This window comes from Plodia interpunctella, chromosome 7, assembly GCF_027563975.2.
Source record: "Plodia interpunctella isolate USDA-ARS_2022_Savannah chromosome 7, ilPloInte3.2, whole genome shotgun sequence".
Classification (NCBI taxonomy): Eukaryota; Metazoa; Arthropoda; class Insecta; order Lepidoptera; family Pyralidae; genus Plodia; species Plodia interpunctella.
This window is the reverse complement of record NC_071300.1, coordinates 1148910-1176348: the sequence shown is the minus strand read 5'-3', so window position 1 is coordinate 1176348 and position 27439 is coordinate 1148910. Positions and strand designations below refer to the sequence as shown.

Here is a 27439-nt window from a genome sequence, read left to right as displayed (position 1 = left end):
TTTAACCGCAATCTCCGTCGGTATCAAATGATGACATTAATAAATTAGCAACCTTAACTGCATAGATTACTTACTACGATTCGCAAAAAGCCTACTATTTTTAATAATGCAGCAAAACAAGCGGGGGTATTCATAAAATAAGGACCGTTGCCATTTCAACAGAATTATCTTGCTCCATCGGTTGGAATGTTAATCGCAGCAAAATTGCCGTGAATGCCGAAAGAGCTGGAACATTAGACGATGTGTATCGCCGGCAAGCAGAATCAACAAGTGCACCACCACCACTCGAAACATCTTCGTCTCCGTAAACAAAGAAACGACATATCGAGTGGAATTCTCTCAAGTCGGAGGCAACGATCGTGAAAACTGGGCCGGACATGTGTGCCGCGGCCGTGGCCGCATTCACAATCACTTTTCAATTAATAAAGAACTAGCAAGCACCTGCAGAATGCAATGATTCCGACAGCAACTCTTCAAGCGTCTATACGCACGGGTGACCGTCGATCTCACTGCTTCACTTCTCACTGGTTAGTTAGTTAGCTATTTTGTTTACGTACTTTTTAGAGGTATAACACAGGTAGGCACGGGTACACAGGGTAGCACGAGTCGACTCGCGGACTACACGCAGTCAATGGACGTGCGATTGGCGCGGAGTTCAGCGCGGCACTGGCTCGCGGTGGGATTGTGTGACGGCGACGAGTCGCTGCGCTAGTCGGCTCAGGCGAACGGACAATTTGCAACTCTGAATACCTACGTAACGTAACTTAACTTCATAATATTTTATAGTTTCGTAACACTGTTACTCGATAGTGCGCCGTTCGAGTCTAATCGATGTCACGATTTCGGGAGCGCCAAATAGTCCTGTCTCTCGAAAGCTTTCGGCGGAGCTTTACGGCTGAATTCGGGGCTAAAAATGACGCCTGAAACTTATGAATATTCATTTTGTGGTAATGTAAAGTCGTTTCGCATTTTCTTCGATGACTGAGTTGTAATCAGCTGTTTTTGTCATAGTCTCGCTGTGAAATTGCTTGGTTCCAGGAAATACCTAGAGAATACGACATGTGGTGTGGTGCCCGGTTTGCGTCGTGGGACGTGCAAGACTAGAAATTCAATTTAACTTTGCCTCTCCCAGGAGATGTATTGTATCGAGAGCTCTTAGTATTTTCTGATACAAGAACGCAACATGCATAGGTATAAACATGATTTAGCGTTTCCTGGAAAGAATTTCATTTTGATACTACATATAACTTTATTCAAGCATCCGGTTAAAATGCACCGCAGTCAAGTCAAATATAATCTAAGACACGTAAATTAAGTAACTTTATCAGTCATTCAAATCTAGTTGGTGATAAAATAGGGGCAAAATACTTATTTCACTTCGTACCAATTTCAGTACACAATTTTACATTCTTCTTAGCGTGTCGACTCGAATGAATTATGAGGAGCAATACAAAGTCACCGAAGCAGAATTCTCTATGACGTCATAAAGGTCGTGCAGGTGATACGACATGACACATGGGGCAGGATAATAAGACACTGTGTGTGTTGGAGAAATTTTTACCTATTCCTAATGTAGGTATAACATGTGCCGAGTAAACAGAGGAAAATTCGCCTTTGGCGATCACTTAGTTGAAACTCTCGTAACGTTTTTACACACACACTAGTCAGGACATCGTCTTGCACGTTTACTAGATACGTGTGGTCAAGGCATTACAACCCTAGTGCCGTCAACAGCACATCAAGTTACTCTGCATGAACCTCTGTGGCGCGGTAATAGCGACGAGTTTGCAATGAATTTGGGAGTACTTTTCTAAACCGGAAATTACACATTACTCTGATAATACACATCTTTCTTATAAACAACATTTAAATTGATTGTACCTATATCATTAATTGAGTGAACAGGAAGTAGACACTCGACAATATATTAAAATACATGTTCAAATTACTGTTTCGTAAGTTGTATGTTGTATGTCTGTCTATGTTGTATTTGGTTTTGATAGCGAAAGTTGTTCATTATTATAAAACTCAAAATATTTCACGTCAATAATGGTTTTTGATAACGACCTCGGTGGCGTAGTGTTCACCACGCCCGCCTGCTGTTGCTGGTCCTGGATTCGAAAATATTTATACCTGTGAACACAGATATTTGTTTGCGGGTCTTGGTGTGTTGTACCCGTTTCTAGGTTTGTATCCATCGGACCCGCGATACACAATTTGTGTGGACCGTTGAGTGTTGTTCATTTGTTTATATATATTTCTAAAAATATACTACTCTTTCATTGTTCAGAAGGTGAAGCGGAATTGAGTAACAAACCAACAGACACCAATGAACATAAGGTGGGAAGGAAATTCTCACGCTGATGGCGCGCGCAGTCCCAAGTATTCCAAACTAATATTACACATGTGAATAAGTCTGTTACGTTTTCAGAACTAAACTTTTGATATATTATTGATGATAAAATTTCTGAATGGCTACCTATAATATTTAAATGAATTGAATGAAAACGGGAGGTAAAAGTTTGCATACAAAAAATACTTTGTGCTGCTGTTGCAACAACTGCTAATAACAATTAAACCACTGAATCGATTTTGATGATTTTCGGCGCGATGACGTGGAGATATTTGAAGACAAAAAATCAATATTTAGATGGAATTTGTTGACGAACTCCAGGACTGTCGCTATTGCTATACGACTGTGCACGTAAACAAATCTATAACACATGCAAACACCACCCATGTAAAAAATAAAAATTCTTTGACAAATCTGGCACGACTCTTTCATAGACATAATACCCTTTTTCATATTCTACGTGAAATGTAACACCGTCTTTTTGTCAATTTGATGTCACTGATTAATTTTTGTAGCAGAAAAGTGAGCAACGACGAGAGCTGGTACTCAATCATTCAATTGCTGATGTAACTAATACCATAACTATAAGAAGTGGTGGTGGTGTAATGGTTAAGACGCCCGCCTGTGGATCGTAAGGTCCCAGGTTCGAATCCTGCTCGTGCCACATTGTATACCAATCTGACTCATTTATAGTAGTATTTATAGTAGTTTCCACTTGCTTCCGGCGAAGGAAAACATCGTGAGGAAACCTGCACACTGGTTGATTATTAACTTGTGTGTGGAATGGAGAAGGCAATGGCAAACCACTCCATTACTAATGTCAAGAAAGTTGTTGTGTGTGTTTAATTCCACGTAATGACCACGTAATGACGTCCATGAGACCCTCAGCCATAATGAATACCAATATGAAGAAGAAGAAAAGCAGACCTATATACGTGAGATATGAGAGATATTTTTAATGCGAATGCAGCCACGGTCAACAGCTAGTGGTTCATAATTTTCCTCCTTTCTAAGCGCAAATCTCCTCAGTAAACAAGCGTAAGCGTGAGCAATAATGTTTACGTTACATGTTTCACTTAACGTTGTAATGTCTTTTGCGCTCACACAAGGTTAACGCCAAATGGTAACTGAGTATAAGGTAGGGTCAACAACACAACAAGTTAACCTGAACCTCTATGGCGCGGTAATAGCGGCGAGTTTGCATTGATTTTGTGTAGGTTGATATGATGTCGACTGTACTGCGTATATGGTACCGCCATGCGTAACTAAATATGTTTTTTTATACAGAGGAAAATTTGTTTATTTTTTTTTATTAACACGTGTAGCTTGTGGGTAAATTAAAAAAGGTAAGTATTAAAAAAGGTAAATTGGTGAGATCAAAGAAGCCCATAAAAAATATACAGGTTTTAAATTAAATTCCACAATGATAAAATTGCCGTGAAAACATTTTATAAACCTAAGTACTTTTCAATAGATATACTTACCAACAGCGGCGGCGAGGCCTGAGATTTTGTTTAACTGCGATTTTTCTATTTCAATAATGTAAAATTAAATTAAATCTATACTCTGGCTAAATCAAATACAATTATTTGTTTTGTTATAATTGAACTTTGAACGAAAAGTGGAATACATAATTATGTATTCGAGTTATCCAAAAATAAATATTTTGACACTTAGTCAAACATTACCGCGGGCATATCTGCAGGGAAACTACTAGTAAAAAGTACTCGTATAAGTAAGGCGTATCCATTGGATTCATGTAGACCCTTGTTTAAAAAATTAAACATACTAACGCTTACATCTTTATACATATTAGAAGCAGGAATATTTGCAAAAAAACACCCAATACTGTTTAGGAAAGCTAATGAGAACAGAAGGTATTTATCTAGAGATCCAACTAAACTTTATAATCCAATTACCCACTCAACATTATATAAAAAAAAATTGTTATGTTATGGTTATAAAAATATTCAACAAGATTCCAAAATTCATACGCGAATTGCCATTATCATCTTTAAAAATCAATTAAATAAATGGCTTCTTGATAAATGTTTTTAAACAATCAAAGACATTTTATCTTAATTTAATCTGATGTCATTTTATATTTTTTTTAAACACATTATTAACATTTGCATGGTGTTGACAACGGCTAAAAAGGCTTGTTCTAAACCATTATGTGAATATTGTGTTACCTACCCTATTTAAGCAAATAAAATGATTTGATTTAAAGTAAACTTAATAAAAATACATTTTCCGGCGACCTTCCAACACTGCCTTTCTCCCAACACTAAATGACGTCTGATTTATACAGATGTTTTTTTTTTTCCATTGGCAACCTTTTGTGTACATGCTCAATCCATGATAGTGAACAACTTTATAGCAGTTTATTTTTTCGTGATTTCAGAGTTGCTGCTATAATAATAGTTTTTCATTATCACGAGCTGAGATAAAATAAGGGCAATTAATAAAAAGTCACCCAGTATTTGTTTGAAATCCCAACACTAAATTTATCGATCTTAGTATAATTTTGCACATAGCAACACTACGCTAAGATTTTTTTTTAATGTTCACTTCCGTTATGTCTTTTGTGGTGACTAAAATTCTCCTGAAATGTTCTCGGAATTTATTTAAACAGCTCCAAAATAAAGCACCCACAGTCCACTGTCCAACGAGCAGTTTATATAATACTAGATGTTGCCCGGGGCTTCGCTCCCGTAGGAATTTTGAAATAAAATATAGCATATAGCAGTATTGGATAATGTACCTTTCCAATGGTAAAATAATTTTTGAAATTGGTTCGGTAGCTTCGGAGATTACCCGCCTCAAACATACAAACTCACAAAGTCACTAACAGACAAACGCTTACCTTTTTATAGTAATAGTAGACTTATAAAATAGTTCATTCAAAAATTAATGAAAATTATCCCTACACGTGTCGTGTTAAGAGTCAGGAATTGGGCCGTCCCACCCCGTATATTGCGAAACCGTGTTACGTTCGATACACGCGAAAGCTATATATGCAAATAGGCGTCGGGCGGGCGAGACACGATTGAAGCCTAATATTAAATCTATGGTTCACGTCACATGTATATCGGCAACTGAAGACGGATTAAATATAGTTAGACTGTAATTTATTTTAAAATATAGCCTTTTCTCGACTAATTTGCAGTAGGTACAAAAAACCGCATCACCTTAGATAAAAACCTTATAACATAAAAAGTAGTTATTACTATGGCAGTAAGTATTACTTATTACATAAAAAGTATGGCTCTGCCTACCCCGTAAGGGACATACGTAACACAGCATCTTTATAAAACTTTTATTCAAAATCAAAATCAAAAATCAAATCAAATCATTTATTCAGAAATTAGGCCTTCACAGGCACTTTTTCACGTCATAATCTAAATTAAATGATGTTTACCAAAGCTACAAACTACTAGCATTTCGGAACGACCACTGCTGAGAAGAAATGCCGAAAGAGTTTTATACCGATTATTCAAATAAGTTTTACACAAAAATAAATAATAATAATAATATAATAATAATAATCATCTTTATTTCAGACCATCAAAACAGTCCATAAATATTAGTAACAATTTATACTTACTTGCTATGTTAGTAATAAATACAAAATAAACAAATTTTTATTTTGCCACAATTTGGCGTCCTGTGATGCACAGTTTTACCCATGACATCAGCAAGGGCGAGTCATACCGGTTGGAAATGGTTTTCAGGATGGTGTTTGTACTGCTGCGAACTCTCTTGAGCATAGAGACAGCTCTTTTTCTCATGATTGCAAAGAAATCATCAGTATGCGCCTGAGCAAACATATCTGATGCACTACACCTGCGAGACAGCCCAAACATCATCCTAAAGCCATTATTGTATTGGACTCGCAGGTCGCTAATGGCCCGCTGCGTATAGTTAGCCCATAGGCTGCACGTGTAAAACACCTGACAGTAAGCTTTAAACAATGACGCTTTAACCTGCTGGCTACATCGTGCAAACCTACGTGCCAACATATTACACCGGACCGCCAGCGCCCTGCGCTCCCTTTCAATGTCGGCTTGATCCCTAAGACGGTCGTCGACAATATGCCCTAAGTACTTAAACGAGTACACCCGTTTTAGGCATTGTCCGTTCAACTTGATATCAGGCACAGAGACTGGGCACCTACCGCCGGCCGCCTTAAAGACCATAAACTCGCTTTTATTAATATTATATAGCAAACCGTGCTGCCGTGCATATTGCTCACATAAACCAAGCAGTTCCCGTAGCGCCCTGACAGTTGGACTAAGCAAAACCATATCATCAGCATAGCTGATATTGTTAATACTGATATCATCAATTCTGCAACCGATATGTCTGTTGCTGAGTCCAACTATCAGGTCATTAATATAGAGGTTGAACAACTTGGGTGAGGTGATTCCCCCCTGCCTGACCCCACATTTCAGACCATAGGACACAGATAGCTGGTTGGCCCATCTGACATTGTTAGATTGGTTCTGATACCAATACTGAAAAATACCCAACAACTCCGCAGGGATATTTCTTTCCCTGAGCTTCTCCCAGAGAATGTCATAAGACACAAGGTCAAATGCTCGTGAGAAGTCTAGAAAACAAGCATAGATAGGTGTATGTCGCTGTGTATAATAGTGTGCAGTATTCTTCAGTACCAGGATAGCACTCTCAGTGGACAGATTAGAACGAAAACCAAACTGGGCATCATGTAAGTTCAAGTAGCTTTCCAATTCAATATCCATCAAACTATCCAATACCTTTGCAATAATTGTTGCTAACGAAATGGGCCGGTAATTATTTTTGTCAGTTACATCCCCAGTTTTATTTTTAATGACTGGTACCACAATAGTTTTAATGAGGCTGTCGGGCAGGTAAGAATGACCAAAACACAAGGAGAAAAACATAGCCAATACTCTATTGAGGTGAAGGCCAGCATGCTGCAAGTGTTCTATGGAGAGCCCATCATGACCAGGGGACTTTCCCCGAGTCATTTTTTTAATGACATCATCTACCTGTTTAGCTGAAAAACGAATTTGATCAGAGTCACAACAGGTCCCATTATCAACCACCTTGCTAGACAAACCAAGTGGTGACTGGACTTGGAAGTGCCGGACAAACATATCGGCGATAGTACTAGGCTCGTTGGCATCACCCACAGTCACGGGAAGACTGGGTCTAATATCAAGTTTATTTGTAGATTTCCAAAACTTTTTGAAATTTTTATTTTTACGATGTTCAGCAATAATATCCAGCTTAATTTGTTCTTGGTGCTTTTGGCACCACTTTAGTTTGCTCTTAAATATCTTACGTGTAGCACGCATATCATTAAATATAGGACCTGTCAAAGGCTGATTATGCCAAAGCCAAATCTGATACTTAGACCTAGCCAACCCGTGTGCCTCCCTAACATGTCTGTTCCAGCCCACCATTTGGGCTTTATGCTTTATATGTTGACAATCCACATGAGTCTCTTCAGCAGCCTTAGTTAAAATTTTGACAATACTTTCATACATGACATCTAGTACAACCCTATGCTCAAAAATATTACAATTTCTGTTATTACAAAGGCCAAGTTCATGGGGATAGTCAACATCCTTGAGTGAATCGTTACATAGGTGATAGTACTCTCTAATTTGCTCAATATTTCTTTCACCCCAGATAGCTTTATTATGTAATGAATAAGGGGTTACAAACTTAGGTTTAATGACACTAAAATTACATTCTATAATCATTGGGAAATGATCAGACCATAAAACATTATTTGTTGTAATTAGTTATATCTTGTTACATTCAACGCCTGGCATAATAATTATGTTCGTGGAATGAACTGTTGGGGAGTAACCTCGTTAGGGGCAGATTCTGTGTGCACAATTGGGTCAGGCCTAAAAGGGCAATTACATTGTTCATTATGAGTACTGGAGTGAATGAACGAGTGTATGAATCGATCAAGTGCGATCGCGGATTGAATAAAAAATTTAAAAAATAAAAAATTATGTACCGTAGAATAATTCTTCTCGATAAATTTCTAGTTTCTAGATCACCACTTTTAACGCAAATAAACGTGTTGTTGTTTATTATTATTATTATTATAACGGGAAGTACCCTGTAGGTTTTATTAATGTATGTGAGACAATTTTTTTATTTATATATGTGAGACAAATGGTCATTTCTATTACTAACAAGTTTTGTCTTTTGACAGCTGAAAAAGGCCGTAGGCCCGCATATTAGATATTGTTCCAGAGAAAAAGGCTTTTAATAGACAAACAACATTTTTTTTTTTCAATAAGACGTTAGGAAAGTTATTAACTTCCACTCGTGCGAGGCCAGGTCATGTCACTAGTTAATAAATACAAGTTACTAATTATAACACAATAAATTAAATTATATTTACAACATGTGTATAGTCAGCGTCAAAATTATATGATCGTCTGGACAATAATACGTAAGTCTGTCTGTTCTGCTTTCACGGCTAAACCATGGATCGATTTTGATAAAAAATATTATTATAAAGATTGGTATGCAAGCTTAAAAACCTCCGTTCAAACATTATTATTTTGTTAACAGAGTGTGTTGACAACAATTTGATATGAATAAAAATAATATATCGATTTTTTTTTATATTTTACGCTGACTAAAGAACCTTTAGCTCAGCTATTTAGGATCATGCCGCACAGACCATAAATCATGCAATATATTTATCCTAATAATAAATTTATTTATCTATTTATCTACTCATTATAACTTAACATGTTTGTTGCAACTATACAAATCTAACATTGTTTTTTTGTAATTAGCCTCCATTAGCTTGGTAACCCAAATGTAAATTATAACACCGTCTCGTGTCCCAAAGATGAACATAGACAATTCACATTAATTACGATTACAATATCCGTGACGACCTCGCTGGCGCAGTGGTAAAGTGCTTCACTCTGAACCGAGAGGTCCCGGGTTCGGTCACCAGTCCGGATCATGATGGAAAATGATATTTTTCTGATTGGCCCGGGTCTTGGATGTTTATATATATATATATATATATATATATATATATATATAATAAAAAATATAGTACTAAAAAATATAGTAATAAAAAATATAGTATCGTTAAGTTAGTATCCCATGACACAAATCTCGAACTTACTTTGGGGCTAGCTCAATCTGTGTGATTTGTCCTAATATATTTATTTATAATCCATTAATAAAAAATCGCAATATGAGTATAGTTTATATTAATTAAGACTGAAGAATGGTTATACATATGTTTTTTTAAGTTAAATATTTTTAACTTATTACCTATTATTATTGGTTATTACCAATAATAAAATAGTATAGCATGTAGATACATCGGATATTAGTAAAAGTTGATTCTAGGAAAATTTACCGCTTTTATCTTTGCTGCTATTTTATTTCAAGGAATCAGCTTTGTCGTTCAATTACTTTTCTTTTATATTTTCCCCTTCGGAAGTCCCACTCCGACTTTCTTAGCACTGATATTAGGTGATCTTTTAACACACTCTGTGGCTTATAGAGTAGCAAAAAAGGATCTAGGTTCGAATCCTACTCGTGCCACATGAATTTACATACCAATCTGACTCATGTATAGTAGTTTCATAGAACTTGCTTCCGGTGAAGGAAAACATCGTGAGGAAACCTGCATACTGGTTGACAGTTGAAGTTCATAGTGTGTATATGATTACATGGCACTAGACGAGGTGGGTAGCCGTAAAATTCATGTCAAACACTTTTAGGCGACTGAAATACTAACAACTTTATTTCTTAGACAAATTAAAATCAATCATCATTATATTCATTACGCTATAACTTTTGAACGGCTGAACCGATTTTGATATCATATCATAAACATATCGAAAAACCACCGCATAACAATTAGCTACCTATCAAATAAAAAAAAACACCCGAAGACGAGCTACGGTACTACGTACACAGACACACTTCGCGTTCAAAGTTATAACACCCCTCTTTTTGCGTCGTGGGTTAAAAACTAACACCAGTGTTAGCAATCAACACACTCGAAAGGAAATAAAGAAGACTACAATTTACTTAGAAAGTCCGTCTTGTTCTAGATCCAAATGTTGCGTTCAAGAATTTGACCAGTGTACCTAATCTCACCACACCACTACCGTTACGTGGATGACCTCTAACCCTGTCGCAATCTAAGCAGGAAATTCCTTGCTAAATCGATAGTACTTATCTATACTATCAATTTACATTACAATTACGTATCGATTGTAGACATTTTCAAGTTTTGTGTGACAATTTTCAATAATTTTATTGGAAATACAACTTTTATTTTATTTATTCATTCAAATTTTGACATTATTAATAATGATGTAAATTCGTCCTCCTAATTTTTTATATATGTATAAGACCTATATTTGTTAATTGACGTCCTTGGAGAAAAGGCTGCGGTGAAGTTTGTTGCGCCGCTTCTTCTTCACCTGCGCTTTGGAAGCCGGCAGTTTAAGTATTTTTTTTGACGTCAATAAGCGATGTATATCATCCTAAATTGAATAAAGAATTTCGAATTTGAATTTGAAGTCACATCACCAGATTATGTAAATACTAGCTAAATATTACTAAAAAAAATCCGCCCGTGCAGCGCGGTAGGTAGAAAACATCGTGAGGAAACCTGCACTCTGGTTAATTATCAACTATGTGTGCAATGAAGAAGACAATGGCGAACACACATTAAAAGTGCCAAGAAAGTCGTTTTGTGTGTTTCATTCCGCTTAATGACCACGACTCTCAACCATGAGGAAATACAATTATAAAGAAGAATAATTATATTGCTCGCAATTTATATTTGAACATTTAATTATTCGTGACATAATGTCTTTTTTCGTATAAGTTTGTATGTAAAATGCAAGTGAGCTATATACCCAATTGCCTATTTAAGCTACTTGAATGTGTTGCTGGCAACACAAGTAGTTTTATTATTGTTTATTTTTTTTATAAGGTTGTTGTTATAAAAAGAGAAAATCTGCGGCTACGAACACTGTCATGTGTCCCAATTAATATAAAAATAAAATACAATATAAACAGCAGTTTTTTGGAATTTCACAAGATCCTAACAGAATGTAGCAATTAATCTTAGTTTAGCTTTCAACCACAAGACGGACATATTGCAAGTTGGTTTGCGCTAATCGCATTAATGACATAAAAACGAAGAATGGCCGGCGGCCTTGAAAACCGAAACTTGTCTGCCAAACTTGCTCCCTCGTCTGCTCTGAAGGCCTACCGTGAAACATACGGACACGTAGCATGTTACTAACGTCCAGAGAGAACTTCTAGACGCAATGCGGAGTGCTACGTGTGTTATGTTTCATGGTAGGCCCCCGGTTCGGGTGATAATTGTGTAGTATAGCTAAATGGTTCGTTTTTTTATGATAGTGTTCGAACGATAGAAAAATAATAAAAGCATATAATTAAAGTTTCAAGAGTCTAGAACTGTATCTATATTTGTAGGTATTATGTGTATATATGTTGTCCTGTTGCACAACAATAGTAAAACAGTCTTAACAGACGAACATACGGAGTTTACATTACAATAACCCTTAGGCAAACAGTAGGTACCAATACGATTAAAACAAAATCGAGGACCCAAAAATAAAACAATTAAATATTGGCCACCATTGAATTAGAGTTCACGACGTTATTGTCTAGAACCCAACCCGAAAAAATTATAACATTATCAGAGAACCCCTGGTGTTGCAAGTGTTGATAGGCTGTGGTAACCACTTGCCAGCGGTTAGACTGACAGAGACGGACACCTGCGAAGTAGACTTAATGTTTATTTGCCTGCTTATTAGTATAAATATAAATAATTTAATAGGACAAGTCACACAGACTGAGCTAGCCCCAAAGTAAGTTCGAGACTTGTGTTATGGGATTACTAACTCAACGATCCTATATTTTATAACAAATACATATATACATAAACATCCAAGACCCGGGCCAATCAGAAAAAGATCATTTTCCATCATGACCCGATCGAGGATCTAACCCTCTCCGAACTCCGGAGATCTCTCGGTTCAGAGGTAGCACTTTACCACTGCGCCACCGAGGACGTCAAAGTAATAGTACTTTAACGACCTCGGTGGCGCAGTGATACTTCAAATACTTTTTTTTTATAGAAAAAAGAAGGTACATCATAATGTAACAGACCCAGATACACAGAAGAACATTACATGTAATGTTTTCATATCTGTGCCATCCCTCTAGCAACAATCGTTCTCGAATTAACGCCATGAATTAGTACGTACTCCGCGAAGTACTTACTAAATCCATGGTTGACGCATAATCGCATCAGACTACGGTTGTCAGATTGATAGATTGATTTACATGACAGGCGGTGAGATCCTAACATTTTTCTGAAGCAATTCGACCGACCACTGCTTAGCAACGAGACATACCGCCATTTGCAAACGCGCCACATACATTACAAAATCAAAAGTAACATCTGATTGAGAAACTTATGAAAGGTGGGTTAAGTAACGTAAGATCGAGTCTTGTAGACGTATTAATTATATTTAATTAAATTGAGATGGATCGATATCTATGTATGTGCCAATATCAATATAATAATTAGCATGTTTTATTACTTTATTCGACGGCATTTGATATTGGTCGTCAATTTCATTTCATTCATAAACAATTTTCTCAAGTTTAGCTGCAGGTAATATAATGTCGTCAGGGAGAAGTCTGTTCGATACAAGTTCCGACACGGTAGTAGTTTGTAGCTTTGATAAATATTACGTTATATGAAATTTGACGTGAAAACCACTACTTACATCAAAAACTTGAAAAATACCAACATTCTACTGATATTATAAATGCGAAAGTTTGGGAAGATGTATGTATGTGTGTTTGTTACCCTTTCAAAATCAACTAGACCGATTGTTATACAATTTGGTACACGGGTAGAATAAAACCTGGAATGACACATTCAGTACTTTTCATCCCGAAATTGCTAAGTGAGTGAAGCTCCAGGGCGCAGCTAGTATTTACTGAAATTACAGTTTAACAACTACCTGCCACTAGATGGCGGTAAGTAGTCGTAAAACTTATGTCAGATGCCTTTAGGCGACATAAATAAAATCTGACAACAGTGTTAGCAATAACACACTCGATATGGTGATGACTGAAATTACAATTTGTACCCTTACAAGTCCTTAACTCGAAAATTCCGATACCATTTAGGTAAATGGTATCGGAATTTTCGTACGTAGGTACGTAGCAACATCGTAGAAATAATTTGCATTCATAAATCAAAAAATTTGATATTTCATCGACCACCACTTACTTCCGGCGGGGGAAAACATCGTAACACTGAAAACCTGTACACTGGTTGATTATTAACTTGTGTGTGAAATGGAGAAGGCAATGGCAAACCACTCTATTACTAATGCTAAGAAAGTTGTTGTGTGTGTTTAATTCCACGTAATGACCACGACCCTCAGCCATGGGGAATACGACTATGAAGAAGAAGGTCCATGATACTTAATGAAAACTTTTAGGGTACTTCTCATTGCCATAAAATCATGAAATTTACAATACAGATAAAGGAAAAAAATATGAACGCTGTGAATAAAGTTTTCACATTCCAGACACAAATCCAGTGTTAATTTGGTCGTGTAATTCTTCAAATACTTCCTAGTTTAATGCTATTTTAGGTGTACATCGTTGCCAAACTAAGTGCCTACAGACAAAAGTGTTTAATCGCAGTGTATAAAATATTTTCTCTTCATGTTATTATTTGCCGGGCACAAGTGATTGTAATAACAAACAAAGACAGTAGATCTACATACAATAACATTAATTTGTCTTCTGGTAAGTACAATTTTTGATGATTTAAAACTCTTAATAAGATCTTTACATTTTGCATCTTGTAAGTAATGTTTGTAATATTCTATACTAGTTGATGCCCACGTACGACATGACGGATGCGTATGATGATTACGGACCACCACAGACCATTTCCGACCACTCAAATGCAAAAATCTTTTTTTAACTTATATTAGGACGGTAACAATAAGTATACATGACATATTGACGTCAAAATTTTACTTAAAACTAGGTAATAAATCTATTGCCGTCTGTCTACTGTCAGTTCCATAAATTATGAATTTCATTAAAACTGTTAGTTTTATTAGAAACTAGATGCGCCCTGGGGCTTCGCTCCCGTGGGGATTTCAGGATATAATATATTTTTTTTTTTTTATTAAATAAAATATTTTTAAATATATACTTTATATTTATATATTAGGACAAATCACACAGATTGAGCTAGTCCCAAATTAAGTTCGAGACTTGTGTTATGGGATACTAACTCAACGATACTATATTTTTATAACAAATACATATACAGATAAACATCCAAGACCCGGACCAATCAGAAAAAGATCCTTTTCCATCATGACCCGACCGGGGATCGAAACCGGGACCTCTCGGTTTAGTGGCTAGCACTTTACCACTGCCCCACCGAGGTCGTCAATTCCAGGTTATTTTCTACCGGTGTACCAAATTTCATAACAAAAGGTCCAGTAGATAATGCGTGAAGAGGTAACAAACAAAGTTACTTTCGCATTTATAATATTAGTTAGGATATATTTAGTACCCACTTATGGATGCAAAAAGCCATGACTCAAGTAATCTCGACAGATTTTCGGGGCAGACACTCCGCGATTTTTATTAGTTCAAACATGTTTGTCATTGTGATTCTCAGAAGACGGGTTTAACAGCAAAATAAGAAAAATCGAATGTGGTTTTACTCGAACAATTCGATACTTTTACTTTCGTGAGGTGAGTGCAAGGCCCGCTCGTCCGATCTCAATCACAAAGGAATAATTGATAAGATTAGAGCAATAGACTGCGCTTTATTCATACTTTTGATATATCTATCCATATCCATAGGTACTTATATTATAAATGCGAAAGTCTGTCTCTCTGTTCCGCTTTCACGGTCAAACCGCTGGACCGATTTTGATGAAATTTGGTATGCATATGGTTAAAGGCTTCCTTTCGAACATAGGATAGATTTTTTTTCAAAAATCAACCCCCATTTGACTATAATGGGGCGTGAAAGTTTGTGTTCCGCTTTCGCATAATAACTCATGCGGGCGAAGCCGCGGACAAAGCTAGTAATCTATACATATAATACAACTGTAAATGGGCTATGTTTGTTCGCGCAAAACGAAAAAACTACTGGATGGAATACGATGCGGTTTTCTTACTTATATAGCGGATGGTCTAACTTAAAATAGGTTATGAACCACGAATTAAACGCAAGCGGAGTCGCAGGCAAGAGCTAGTAACTTATATAGTTATATTGAGTAAATAATATACCCTGAAACTGTCGCTGGTTGACTGGAAGATATCCCTTCGTGGGATTAGTCCGTAATTGTATAATTTACCTTCTTATTGTGCAATAAATAAAAATATGTGCAAACCAAATATTTGCTTTTCGTAACCTTTTTGCACAATCCTAATTAATATAAATAAATATAAATATATTAGGACAAATGACACAGATTCAGCAAGCCCCAAAGTAAGTTCGAGACTTGTGTTGTGTCTTCACAACGATAAGTACTATATTTTATAACAAATACATACTTATATACATAAACATCCAAGACCCGGGCCAATCAGAAAAATATCATTTTCCATTATGACCCGACCGGGGATCGAACCCGAGACCTCTCGGTTCAGTGGCAAGAACTTTACCACTGGTCCACCGTCGTCGTCGTTAATCCTAACTAATATTATGAATGCAAAAGTATGTAAGTACCTAAACTAAGTTTGTTACCTCTCCACGCTTTATCCACTTAACCAATCTTCTTGAAATTTTGCATACATATAGTTTGAAGTATAGGGAAGAACATAAGGAACCTTTCATCCCGGGAAAGTAACTGTTAGTAAGTAATATTAAGTAGGTACTATACCTACAATAATAGCGGATGTATCCCATGAAAGAATCTCTTCCAAATTATAATCAGATATAGAAACAAAAATTTCAACCCACCTCACCTTTGATAATATATCAAAGAATGCAATTAAAGTATTATTTTAAAGGGATCACCTGATATAACCTCCAAAGACCTGTTCGGTAAACCTGAACTTATGACATTCAACCCACGCATCGACCCGCTGACGTAATCGATCAAATTTTATACAAATGTTATGTATGCGATGCAAATATACGATAATAGGCATATATATTTTGGGGTTTTGTTACAAATATTATATTCACTTTATATACCGTATGCGAAACTTTATTACCTACCTATTTTTGAAGCGGGAAACGTGGAATTTAACTAAAGATGACAAAAGTACGAATTTGAATCATATTAATAAATAAATTTTACCGGTCTTTTCAATTACGCGACAAAGAACGAATAACTGAAATTTCACTTCGATTCCTTTTAAGAACTGAAATTCACGCGTGCGAAGTCGCTCAAGATACTTCAAAATCCTCTCTAATATTCCTATATAGGAAATAGACGCGGGTAAAGTCGCAAGCAAAAACTAGAACTTGATTATTGTCCGGTTGGATCTCCAAACTATTTTTGAACCTTTAAGTAAATCTAGCCATGCTACTGCTACTAACAATCTATCCAATTTACTTAGTGAGCTACGTACCCTTTCGCAAGTAGGTAAGTAAATTCATTGTTATTTCATTGGTCACGAAATCAGAGGGATGTTTCACAAGATCGTGTGACGTATCAGCCAGCCCACAGTATTTAGTCTAGGCGTAACTAGGTACTACAGATTATTAGGTACTAGATACAAAATAAAATCCGACAAAACGACTTTAATTGGATGCTAGTGTTCACGATCTCTTGAGAAATAAATTCAAACAATACAATACAATCTGTACAGAAAGTGAACAAATAAAATGACCTATATTTGGTATTACATTGGCAAAAATGAAGTTCACTTTCTGGACAAACTGTACATAGTTTTATGTGGAGAATACGTATTCCGCGACCGATTTACTTTTTATTTTTATGACCTCAGCTGTATACATAATTCTGAAATTCCCACGGGAGGGGAAGACGCCTAGTTATGCTCTGTATTGACATCCTTTAGTATATTTAGCACTTTTACCACTTTCTTTCACATAACAACATTTATTTTTGTTATCAACACAGTATACAGTAGGTATGCAGAATTATACATCAGTCAACTTTTTGGTCAAATAAAAAGACATGGTATTTACCGAATACCATAACGTCAAATGTCATTTGTCACTGCTGTCAGTCAGTTGAAATAGTTTTGTTTACATTTTATTCACTCGCTCCGAAATCGTTGAATGCGTTTGTGATAAGAATCAAAGTAAAAGAAAACATTTTTTACGTCACCATCGGCTTATCAAGGCGCGTCAGTTGAAGCAAACTCATTTTAATTGTAGATAACATGTATTATTCAAGTCATTCGCTGTTGGCGCTCATACCGTACACGCGATCGCGGTACCTTCACGATGGCGAATTTAGCGTTAAAAAATACTACGCTTTTTACCAAAGTGGCAAAATGTGTGAACGATTGTACAATAAGGTTTTCCTCCCATTTCATTTACTTTCCAGACATTACAAAACCCGTTGAAGGTGAGTTTTCCTTGCTGTAGTAATTTATGGCAATGTTCTTTCATCATATACCTACATAGTTGTTTGTAACTAATATGAATCTGATGTATTAAGTCGTTCATAAAGATTATTGACCATGTGTGGTAAGGTAGGTAGGAAGTGATAGGAGTTGATAAGATCAATATTAAACAATTAGCAGCCATATTCATTGATATGTGTAACATTAATTTATTAAGTCACCAAAGATTGACCAGACTCTGAAATGAAATCTTTGCTAGGATGCTTTTATTAGGAACTAGCTTTTGCTTTGTATTCATAATGATAGTTAGGATATATATACAAAGACATTTAAAAAACTTCAATGAGAATATAATATTACAAACATAATTTATTATTCGATTGTGTACATTTTCAGGAGAAACAACCAAAATGAACATGATGCAAGCCATTAATAATGCAATGGACCTGACTCTCAAGAATGACCCAACAGCTGTGCTGTTTGGGGAGGATGTCGGCTTTGGGGGAGTGTTCCGATGTACTTTGGGACTGCAGGTGACCATATCTATTTAATACTTATTATCACTGTTCAATTTAAATAATTGAAAGGCATACATGAAAGAATTTTATTTTTTTTTTAATTTGGTTTGTCAACAATTGTTACATTGATTATCGATACAACCTAACTCTTACTGACAAACACTTGAAAAATTTATAAATTCCCTATTTTGTAAGGTGTTGCCCATCAGAGGGACATAAATAATTAGAATTTGCTTTTATTTCAGTTTTGAGTCTTTTTAATTCTCTCACACAATAGCTAAAAATATTGACAACTAAATGCTCAAAACAAACTCTGGCAGAAAAGTCACAAGACATGTTCTTAAAAACTTAAATAACTCATTTGTATTCTATGATAATATTGCATATTCCTTGTCTTATTCGTGATTTGCAAGTTAAAAATTAAAACACATTGTATATATCATAAAGTAAACAGTTGTTTACATTATGATATCTACAATGTGTTTTATTTTTTTATCTAGCATTATTATTATATAATTATATATCACTTGTGGTCTGATTGCTGTTACCATGAATATAATCTATTAATTAGTGTCATTCAAATATTTTCTAATTATGACGAAACTTAACTAACCAAAAGTTTTAGAAACTTTTCAAAGCACGGGTTTTGAAACAATAAATCGTGAAATTTGTTTTTAATAGATTAATGAACAAAATCTATGAAGTCAATCTAGACAAGTTTCAGCGCGATTGGCATCAAACGTCAAAATATAAATCTATGGAAGACAAAAGGAAAGGCTTCGCCCAGCAGTGAGAGACATAAAACAGGTTATAAAAAAGGCATAAAATATTCACTGCAGCAAAACATGCCTAGCGTGTTGTACGAAAGGTTTGGTGCATTTTTATTATTTATAGGCGTATTTAAAATAAATATAAGCCTTACAGTTTTTCCAGGTTATAGTTCATTAAAGTCTTCAAAGAAATAGAACTGCGTCTTGTCGTAACTAAGTTATATAATTTCAGGAGAAATACGGCAAAGACAGAGTATTCAATACTCCGCTATGTGAGCAAGGAATCGCTGGGTTCGGCATCGGTTTAGCCACCGCTGGGGCCACCGCCATAGCCGAGATACAGTTCGCCGATTATATTTTCCCTGCTTTTGATCAGGTAAGGAAAACATAGGTATATAAAGGTAACTAATTAAATGTGCAACTTTAAATGAAACAGATCTGTTTGCAAAAACATTTATCAAAATATTTTATTAGTTAACGATATCACGAGCTTCGTTTACCTATATTTAAGTGAATAGAAGATCGTGTCAAATGACAAAACATGAGTCATTTGAGTTGTCAGATTCAAATACAAAATACCTAGGATGACTTTTACAATCAAGTCTACTGCAGCTTTCCAAGGTCTTTTCTGCTTTCGGTCAAGAAGAAGCGGCGCAACGAATTTCACTGCAGCCTGTTCTTCAATTAACAATCATCCTTTTTGTCAATTAATATTGGATCTTCACATCGTTGGGCACGGAAATAGAAGACACTCCTTAACTCGCATGCATGTACAATGTATTCGCAGATAGTGAACGAAGCAGCGAAAGCCCGCTACCGCTCGGGCGCTGAGTTCAGCAGCGGCGCGCTGACGCTGCGCGCGGCGGCCGGTGCGGTGGGTCACGGCGGGCTCTACCACTCGCAGAGTGTCGAGGCTTTCTTCGCCCATGTGCCGGGACTTAGGGTAAATATTAGTTACGCATCAACCAACACTTATACTGTGTTCTAATAGTAGCGCGTGTTTCTCCTATGTGTTGTGTATTGTGTTATGACCCTAGAAAAGGACCAGTCCATATTCTCCCAGGGTGACTAAGAGACATGGCCGAGATGGCTAGACGTCAGGCAAACGGCTGGCTGGAAAAACACAGCCGAATGTTCAAAATTTCAAGGTTATTTTTACGCTAACTAGAGTGAGTTAAGTGGAACTATGTAATACAATAATGCTAAGCTATGTATGTATTTTTTTAACGGTTCCGGTTTGATAAAATATCTCTGTTTATGATAAACGAGTTCTCACTTCTAACTCATGAAGAGTTAGAAGTGAGAACTCGAATATCCACGTGAAAGATGCAGCAGGATACAGACAGTAATATAATAACCACATGCAAGAATACAAGTTGTACATAGGTTGAAAAAACATATTATTCTGAATATGTGCTAATCTGTCATTATTTTCCCGGATCAACTCAAACTAACCACATAAGAAAAAAATGGTTTCTTTAAATTTATTTGCTCGTTAACAAACAAGTAGTTTAACTGACACGGCATCAATTAAATTCAGTTGTTATTATTATTCTTAATTTTCTCAGGTGGTAGTCCCCAGAGGTCCTATTTCTGCCAAAGGTCTCCTCCTGTCCTGCATTCGAGAGAAAGATCCCTGCATTTTCTTAGAACCCAAGATTTTGTACCGATCTGCTACTGAAGACGTCCCCATTGAGGATTACACATTACCCCTTGGGAAGGCACAAGTTTTGAGAGAAGGTAAGTTTAATACACTTAAGTTTAATCAGAATCACACATGTTAGACATGCATCAGATTTACAATAATAAATCGAGATTTGTGTTCTTCTATTCGAGTCAGAGGAAGAAAAGGATAATGTCATGTTAATACATTTATCTTTATTTTGCTGCTCAAATATTGAGTAAATTCATCTATGCTCATGCTATTTACTAATATTGATTTTATATGGATGTTTTGCTACCAAAAAAACACGTTTGAATCTTATCATTCAATATACAATTCATATAATACGCCTAGCGTGTTTTCCAACAGTGTACACTAGGAGTGTTTTCTGGCTGTGAATGTGAATATCTTTTTTTGTTCAGGTGACGCGGCGACCCTCATAGGCTGGGGCACACAGATACACGTGCTACTAGAAGTGGCGCAAATGGCCGAAGAAAAACTTGGAATCAAATGTGACGTCATTGATTTGCAATCCATACTGCCTTGGGATGAAGAAACTGTATGCAATGTAAGTGCATCTGTGTGGCCTTTAGTTTGTAGTGGTCCAGTAGTGAAGATGTCGGCATGATAATCTGATGATATCAATTCCCAATTATGTCTTAAATTAGGTTGTGGCTGGGAGTCACTTATGAAAAAGTGTAACGCCCGGTAACGTTACGATGAGTCACCGAACGAGAGAGAGGCCCGCCGAATGCCTTGCGTCTCTCTCCCACTCAACTATGATCGGTCTGCCGCGCGCGTAAAAAGACGTTGTCACGTAAAATCTTCGCCCGTAAAACCGACTTTACAGGCAACCATTTTTTTAATATTACTTTTATTTTTACATGGTTGCCCAAAATAAAGTGTTATTTTTTCAACGTTCATGTTTATATATTGATGAGTTTTTTTTAGTCTGTGAAAAAAACCGGTCGCTGTCTAGTGTCGCACGAGGCTCCGCTCACGTCGGGCTTCGGCGCCGAACTCGCTGCTACCATACAGGTATGGGAATTTTGGGAAATAAGGGAACTGCAAATAAATTTAACTGTGTAAAGCAAGTCTCACGTGTATACCACGATACCGCAATGTACTTTTAGAGTAGTGTTATTCTATGGTAGGACAATTCTATAAATGAGATGAAAACCTTACAAAGCCACAACAGCATTTCTAAAGAGGGTTGTTGTTTGGGAGACGCCCGGAAGACTAAGCGTCACGGCTGAGAATGTAACCGGTAACTCACCCAAATGAAAGAGATCTTAACATAATTCCTCAATATTTTTCCGCGAGACATGGGTAACTATCATAAAAATTACAAAAGCCAACTTTCATTTTGCTTTATGAACAATATTACGTAGTAAAATTACTTGTTTAACATTAACTTCATAACTGTAAAGTAAATCGAAGAAAATTAAAATATCTCAATAAGTAAGCAGATTTCATCTCCTTTTCAGTGACAAGTGTTTTTTTTATTTCTCAGGAGGAGTGTTTCCTGCATTTAGAAGCGGCCGTGTCCCGAGTGACGGGCTGGGACTCCCCCTTCCCGCACGTGTTCGAGCCCTTCTACATCCCCAACAAATGGCGTTGCTACCAGGCTCTCACTGAACTTATGGAATATTAAAAACACGCCTGGCGTTATCTGTAACACCTAAAGATTCATAATTGTGATGACACGCCATGCGTATATTCTTGCCCTAGGTGTGTAACCCATAGCAAGAAAACACGCATAGCGTGTCGTTGTACAAATTCATTGGTGTGGTGACCCCTGAAAATATAGTGAGAAAGTGTTAGGTGTATTTTGTAATGGGGTCGATGTAATTTTATATTGGTATGTTAATGAGCGAATCGTTTAAGGCTTGTGTTAATAAATTTTATTCAGAATATGTTTCGTACTTTACTATTATCCGGTTGTGGCATAGTGATAGGTAAACGAAGGGGAATTTGAACAAGTAATAAGACAGATTTACTTAAATCAATTTATTAAAAAAATTAAAATCAACCCATAGAAATGTTGCTAATAATTAAGAACAGGAGTTAGTAGAAATACAAATAAATGTCAACCTTACGAAAATAAAACACACATTTTGTATCATTACATTGTGCCATCAAACACTTTAAAATAAGAGAATATATTGTATGAATCGGAAATATCCTATGAAACTTACACTAACTTAGCACTACTTTTTAACAATTCGTTACAAAAACATTAGTAAATCCAGTAACAAAAGTTTTACATCTAAACTTAAGAAATTAAAGAAATAATTAAATTGAATATTGTGATGTCAGATATATACAGGTCAAAATGAGCAGAATTTTATTCCTCATAAGCGCAAGGATACAAAAAGGCATTCCATTCTCAACAGCACCTCGGAGAAATCAGATCATGACAACAAATTTTAGCAAAGTATCAAATTTTAGCAAAGCATCCTCTGAAGACTAATTGACGAGAATCCATATAAGAAAATTCAGGCTAAGCCTTTATTGCATTCCGCTAAAGCAGTGTAGAAAAGTACAGCACTAACCAACCATACAATTCTGTGTACTAATCTGGATTGTTTTGTACCTGCATATTCTTTACCAAAACATGCTTTGGTAAGAATACAAATACTGAAACTTAACATACGTAGATCTACAAATAGTCACATCAAAGGCAAGTCTACGAGCTGATAATGCTCTCAAATATCAAAAATAACAACTGAACAATGGTTTATCCATTACTGTCCAAATTATGTACCTGTATTAATTTTGTTCTTAAAAGATGAACATAACATCTATTTTACAAGAAAAGATTATGCTAAAAATAATGAAAATGCCACAGAAAATGACTTGAAAGGCAATGACTCATTTATATTAATTCAATTTGAACACAGAATATACTTAAAAATACGCTTGTTCTGAAATATTCTAATTCAAAACAGAATTATTACGTGCATTTTTATTAATTTGCAATAAATAATATGCAAGCAACTACTACATCTACAGTCGGTACAATTAAAACACAATGCTGCTCAAAATGCAGCGCCAAAGTTGTCGTCCCAATTGCGTCGGCCTTTTGAAGGTTTGAGGAAGGGACCAACAGATGGAGAATTAGGGAACCTTTGCATGTAGCGCTCCAAGCGTAAGTACTTGACTGTGATGAGTCTACCTTCATACCACCAGCCGTGCAAGCTGCGGTAGACAATACCAGCGTCAGTGGGACTCATACACTTCACATATACACAGCACGAGGACCTCTCAATATCAATATGTAAGATATTGCATCGTTCGCCGCATTTCTCCAAAATAGCATCCTGAATAACGTTCCTCAAGTTGGGGTTGGTATCATTTTTGTCAAACATGTAACGAATTTTCAGACAAGGAGTGGGAGAAACAGTCAAGTTGTTAACAGATCCTTCTTGGGTCTCGAAAGCTTGTCCTTGCCACGCGTCGCTTCGTTTCGGGCTGCTTCGCGGCGAAATCCATCTCCACACCCTGCAATCCTCACCGTCCACAGATTGAATCTCTAGTCGAACCCTGCTTTCGTTCTTCTGAATGAATTTCACTGCAGCATCCCACACTGAAGCCATTTTCTCTCTGTTCTGTGGGCTTATCAAGGTGTCTCTTACATGGTCCACAGAAATATAGGGTTCACCACTGTCCTCTGTCTCTTGAGAAATCACATCGATAATTTGCTCGACCATTGAATAGATGTCTTCACTCTTCCTCTTCTGATAGGACACATAATATTTGTAGGCTCTATGTAAAGCAAACATGATCACAGCAATTGTTGCCATTAGGATCAAGGTAGATCCTGCAGAGTACAGGGTGTTGACAATCAAACAGGTGAACGGTGTAGATGGGTCAGAGAGTGTTATAGCAACACTGCCCTTGTTGCGTTGCTCCACAATAATGTCAGTTGTAGAGATAGGGAAATATTCGGCATCTTTTGTGTAAAGGCTTTTTAGCTTGACCACACTGAGACCCCAACGTGGGTTGTGTAGCAACAATACTTGAAGATTATTGAGGTCTGTGCGACATTGACTGATATCCACTGTATCAGCTTTAGAACTAGCAATGTCCAAAATTTCTCGTTCAGTCAAATAGGGCAGAGCACCAGGCTTGCCACACTTGAATGCTGCGGCTCGGGTTGTCAATTCAGGATGTATTACCTTCAATAGGTCCTTGGCATAGCTAACCTGTTCTCGAGGTACACAGTTGATTCCTGGCCGGTTTCCTGGAATATTGAGCTGGCAGATAGGTATGACACTGTTCTGATCATCCACCACCGATGTTATATTGTTCATCTTAACTATATACATAAAAAATAAACAAAAAAAAAAAAGTGCCACCAACCCAACCAGGGCCAAAGATACAAGATTATTTTTAAGAAACTTCTTATCATTAGCTGTTTTGTAGTCCACAACATCAGATCTAGCAACTCCAGTGATATAAGACCGACGAGGTAAAAGAGTACTGCCATTATTTGTGTCTCGGTCAAGGAAAGAAGTTTTAGGAGGGTCTGCCTTCAAGGCAGACAAACGCCTGGTAAAATTACTTAAATATGGAGATTCCACTTCATCTATTGTAGAAGTTGATGGCTGGTACGTACTAGTAGTAAAGTTTGAGCTGTAGTTGCCTACTGATGGTCTGTCACCTAAAGATGTAGTCAGTCCAAGTCGAGATCTAATAGAATTTAACTGATCCGAAGAAGTCATAGTTGGGGTATAACCTGATGTTGATATGGACGGACGAGAAAATATTGACGATTTTGGGGGACTAGTAGACGCGTCAATAGTGGGGAGAGTACTGGATATATAGTCACTAGATCTAGAGTGACTGCGACTAAATGAGTTCTTCTTATCTGTGTCAACATCACTATCAGAGCCAGTTTCATAGTCCTCCTGGTCATTGGTAGCGTAGGTTTTCGTTACCCGCCTGGTTGTGACAGTTTCCACTTCCTCGTGAGTGCGTACTGGCGCCTTTTCTTCCTCAGATTCAGACCCCTTATCGGAGTCACGTTTTGCAGGCGAAATCTTTTTAGTGGGCGTGCGTCGAGATTTACTAGCAGTATTACTAACAGGCGGCAACATAGCACCTCCAGTTGTCGCTCTTCGGCCCCGCTTCTCCTTTGCATTGTTCGTCGTATCCAAGTCAGACTCCTCGCCGCTAGAATACCGCGCAAGCGAGCGTCTATTCTCCACCTTGCTATCAACACTATTCCTCGGCTTACTCTTGTTATCGAGCACCAATTTTAACTTTTTCACTAAAAGCTTCCTCGTGGATGCAGTAATCGGCATAATAGGGAACCCATGCTCGGCAAGTTTGGTTCGCAATTCTGCATCTGACATTGAATCAACTTGATCGGCCATTGTGAAATCTGCAACACAACTGTTAGTTATTAAAAAGTTCACGCACAATACATAAATATAAACATAATAAATAACATTTATCACCTTATTTTGAAGATATACTCAGACAAATTACGTCAATTTTAGAAAAATTCACCGGCGCGTCATGTCGCACGCATTTGCAAGATCGTCGTTACTCAATATTGCCAGCATCAAAATTAAGTATAAACAAAAAAAATGTTGTGCAATCTAATCGATTCAATGAATATAATGTCGACTAGATTTAACTAAAAATGTGTTTGTGGAAAATCTAAAAACCTTTTCAATTGGGAGTATTACTGCACATTTATCCCGCCAGAGTATAGCACTGTGTGTTAGGTACACAAAAGCGTTGCCGCCTTTTGCTATGTCGATTAAATCCTTTCATTATATAAGCATTCGTTTGTGAAAATATACAACAATGTAGAATATTCGGGTGCCAAATTATTGGGAACAATTGTTTTTCATAAGAAAAAAAAAACTTCGAAAACTATGGAATACGCCTGACGCTGTAATATTTACGACTCAGTAAACGATCGAAAAGAAGCTCGGAACACTTCACACGTGAAGACTTATTAAAATAGAGGTAAGATCTTCAGTCAAAATCATGTTTATATATCAGTTTATGAGCACATTTGACCAAATAATGCAGAACATAACCTAAAATAGTGTTATTATTTGCGGTATAATCCACTAAATCCTTCCTTTTTCCTTTAAACTCGCACCACGATTGCGTAGAAGGTATTTTTGGTCGTAAATCTACAACAATATTGAAAATTGGCGCTTTTTGCCTCGATTGGCAATGTTAATTTGTGAACCTTAGTTGTACCAGTAGCGCCGTCTACGCTGAGTTTTGTGTAATATGCTATTATTTGCTCATTATTAAATTGTGATTACCGCGCTAGCACGCGCGTGTCGTGTGTTGAAGATATTAACGGAACTTCCACATGCAATGGACTAACTTGTCATTATTTCGGAAGAAGGAATTAGTAGAAGTATTTACTAAATCCACGCGAAAGCCCACTATCTATACTAGATAAACGTGACTATTGAATTTAGAGTCTCTTGGCTCTGTCTAACCCCTAAGAAATAAAAAC

The 27439-nt window shown here is 36.6% G+C and overlaps 3 protein-coding genes across 4 annotated transcripts in view; 1 reads left to right on the top strand and 2 right to left on the bottom strand.

Moving 5' to 3' along the window:
• The window catches only part of LOC128671554 (terminal nucleotidyltransferase 5C-like), a 206489-nt gene extending 205797 nt beyond the window's left edge, over positions 1 to 692 (bottom strand). The window contains exon 1 of one of the 2 annotated variants that reach the window (XM_053748137.1): positions 558 to 692. The gene's annotated coding sequence lies outside the window, so the exon portion shown is untranslated. Of the gene's footprint in view, positions 1 to 441 lie in introns of both variants that reach the window. The other variant, XM_053748136.2, reaches the window with a different exon arrangement.
• Positions 693 to 17794: 17102 nt separating this feature from the next.
• On the top strand, positions 17795 to 22859 carry BckdhB (Branched chain keto acid dehydrogenase E1 subunit beta). Its single transcript, XM_053747532.2, has 8 exons — positions 17795 to 17994; positions 18389 to 18525; positions 19513 to 19656; positions 20068 to 20223; positions 20849 to 21020; positions 21366 to 21511; positions 21895 to 21981; positions 22457 to 22859. The coding sequence occupies exons 1-8, from the start codon at positions 17871 to 17873 to the stop codon at positions 22595 to 22597; spliced, it is 1107 nt and encodes a 368-aa protein (XP_053603507.1). The 5' UTR covers positions 17795 to 17870; the 3' UTR covers positions 22598 to 22859.
• Positions 22860 to 22938: 79 nt separating this feature from the next.
• MAN1 lies at positions 22939 to 26521 on the bottom strand. The gene is made up of 2 exons (XM_053747531.1): positions 26409 to 26521; positions 22939 to 26332 (listed from the first exon to the last, which is right to left on the bottom strand). The coding sequence occupies exon 2, from the start codon at positions 26322 to 26324 to the stop codon at positions 23985 to 23987; it is 2340 nt and encodes a 779-aa protein (XP_053603506.1). The 5' UTR covers positions 26325 to 26332; positions 26409 to 26521; the 3' UTR covers positions 22939 to 23984.
• Positions 26522 to 27439: the final 918 nt, after the last annotated feature.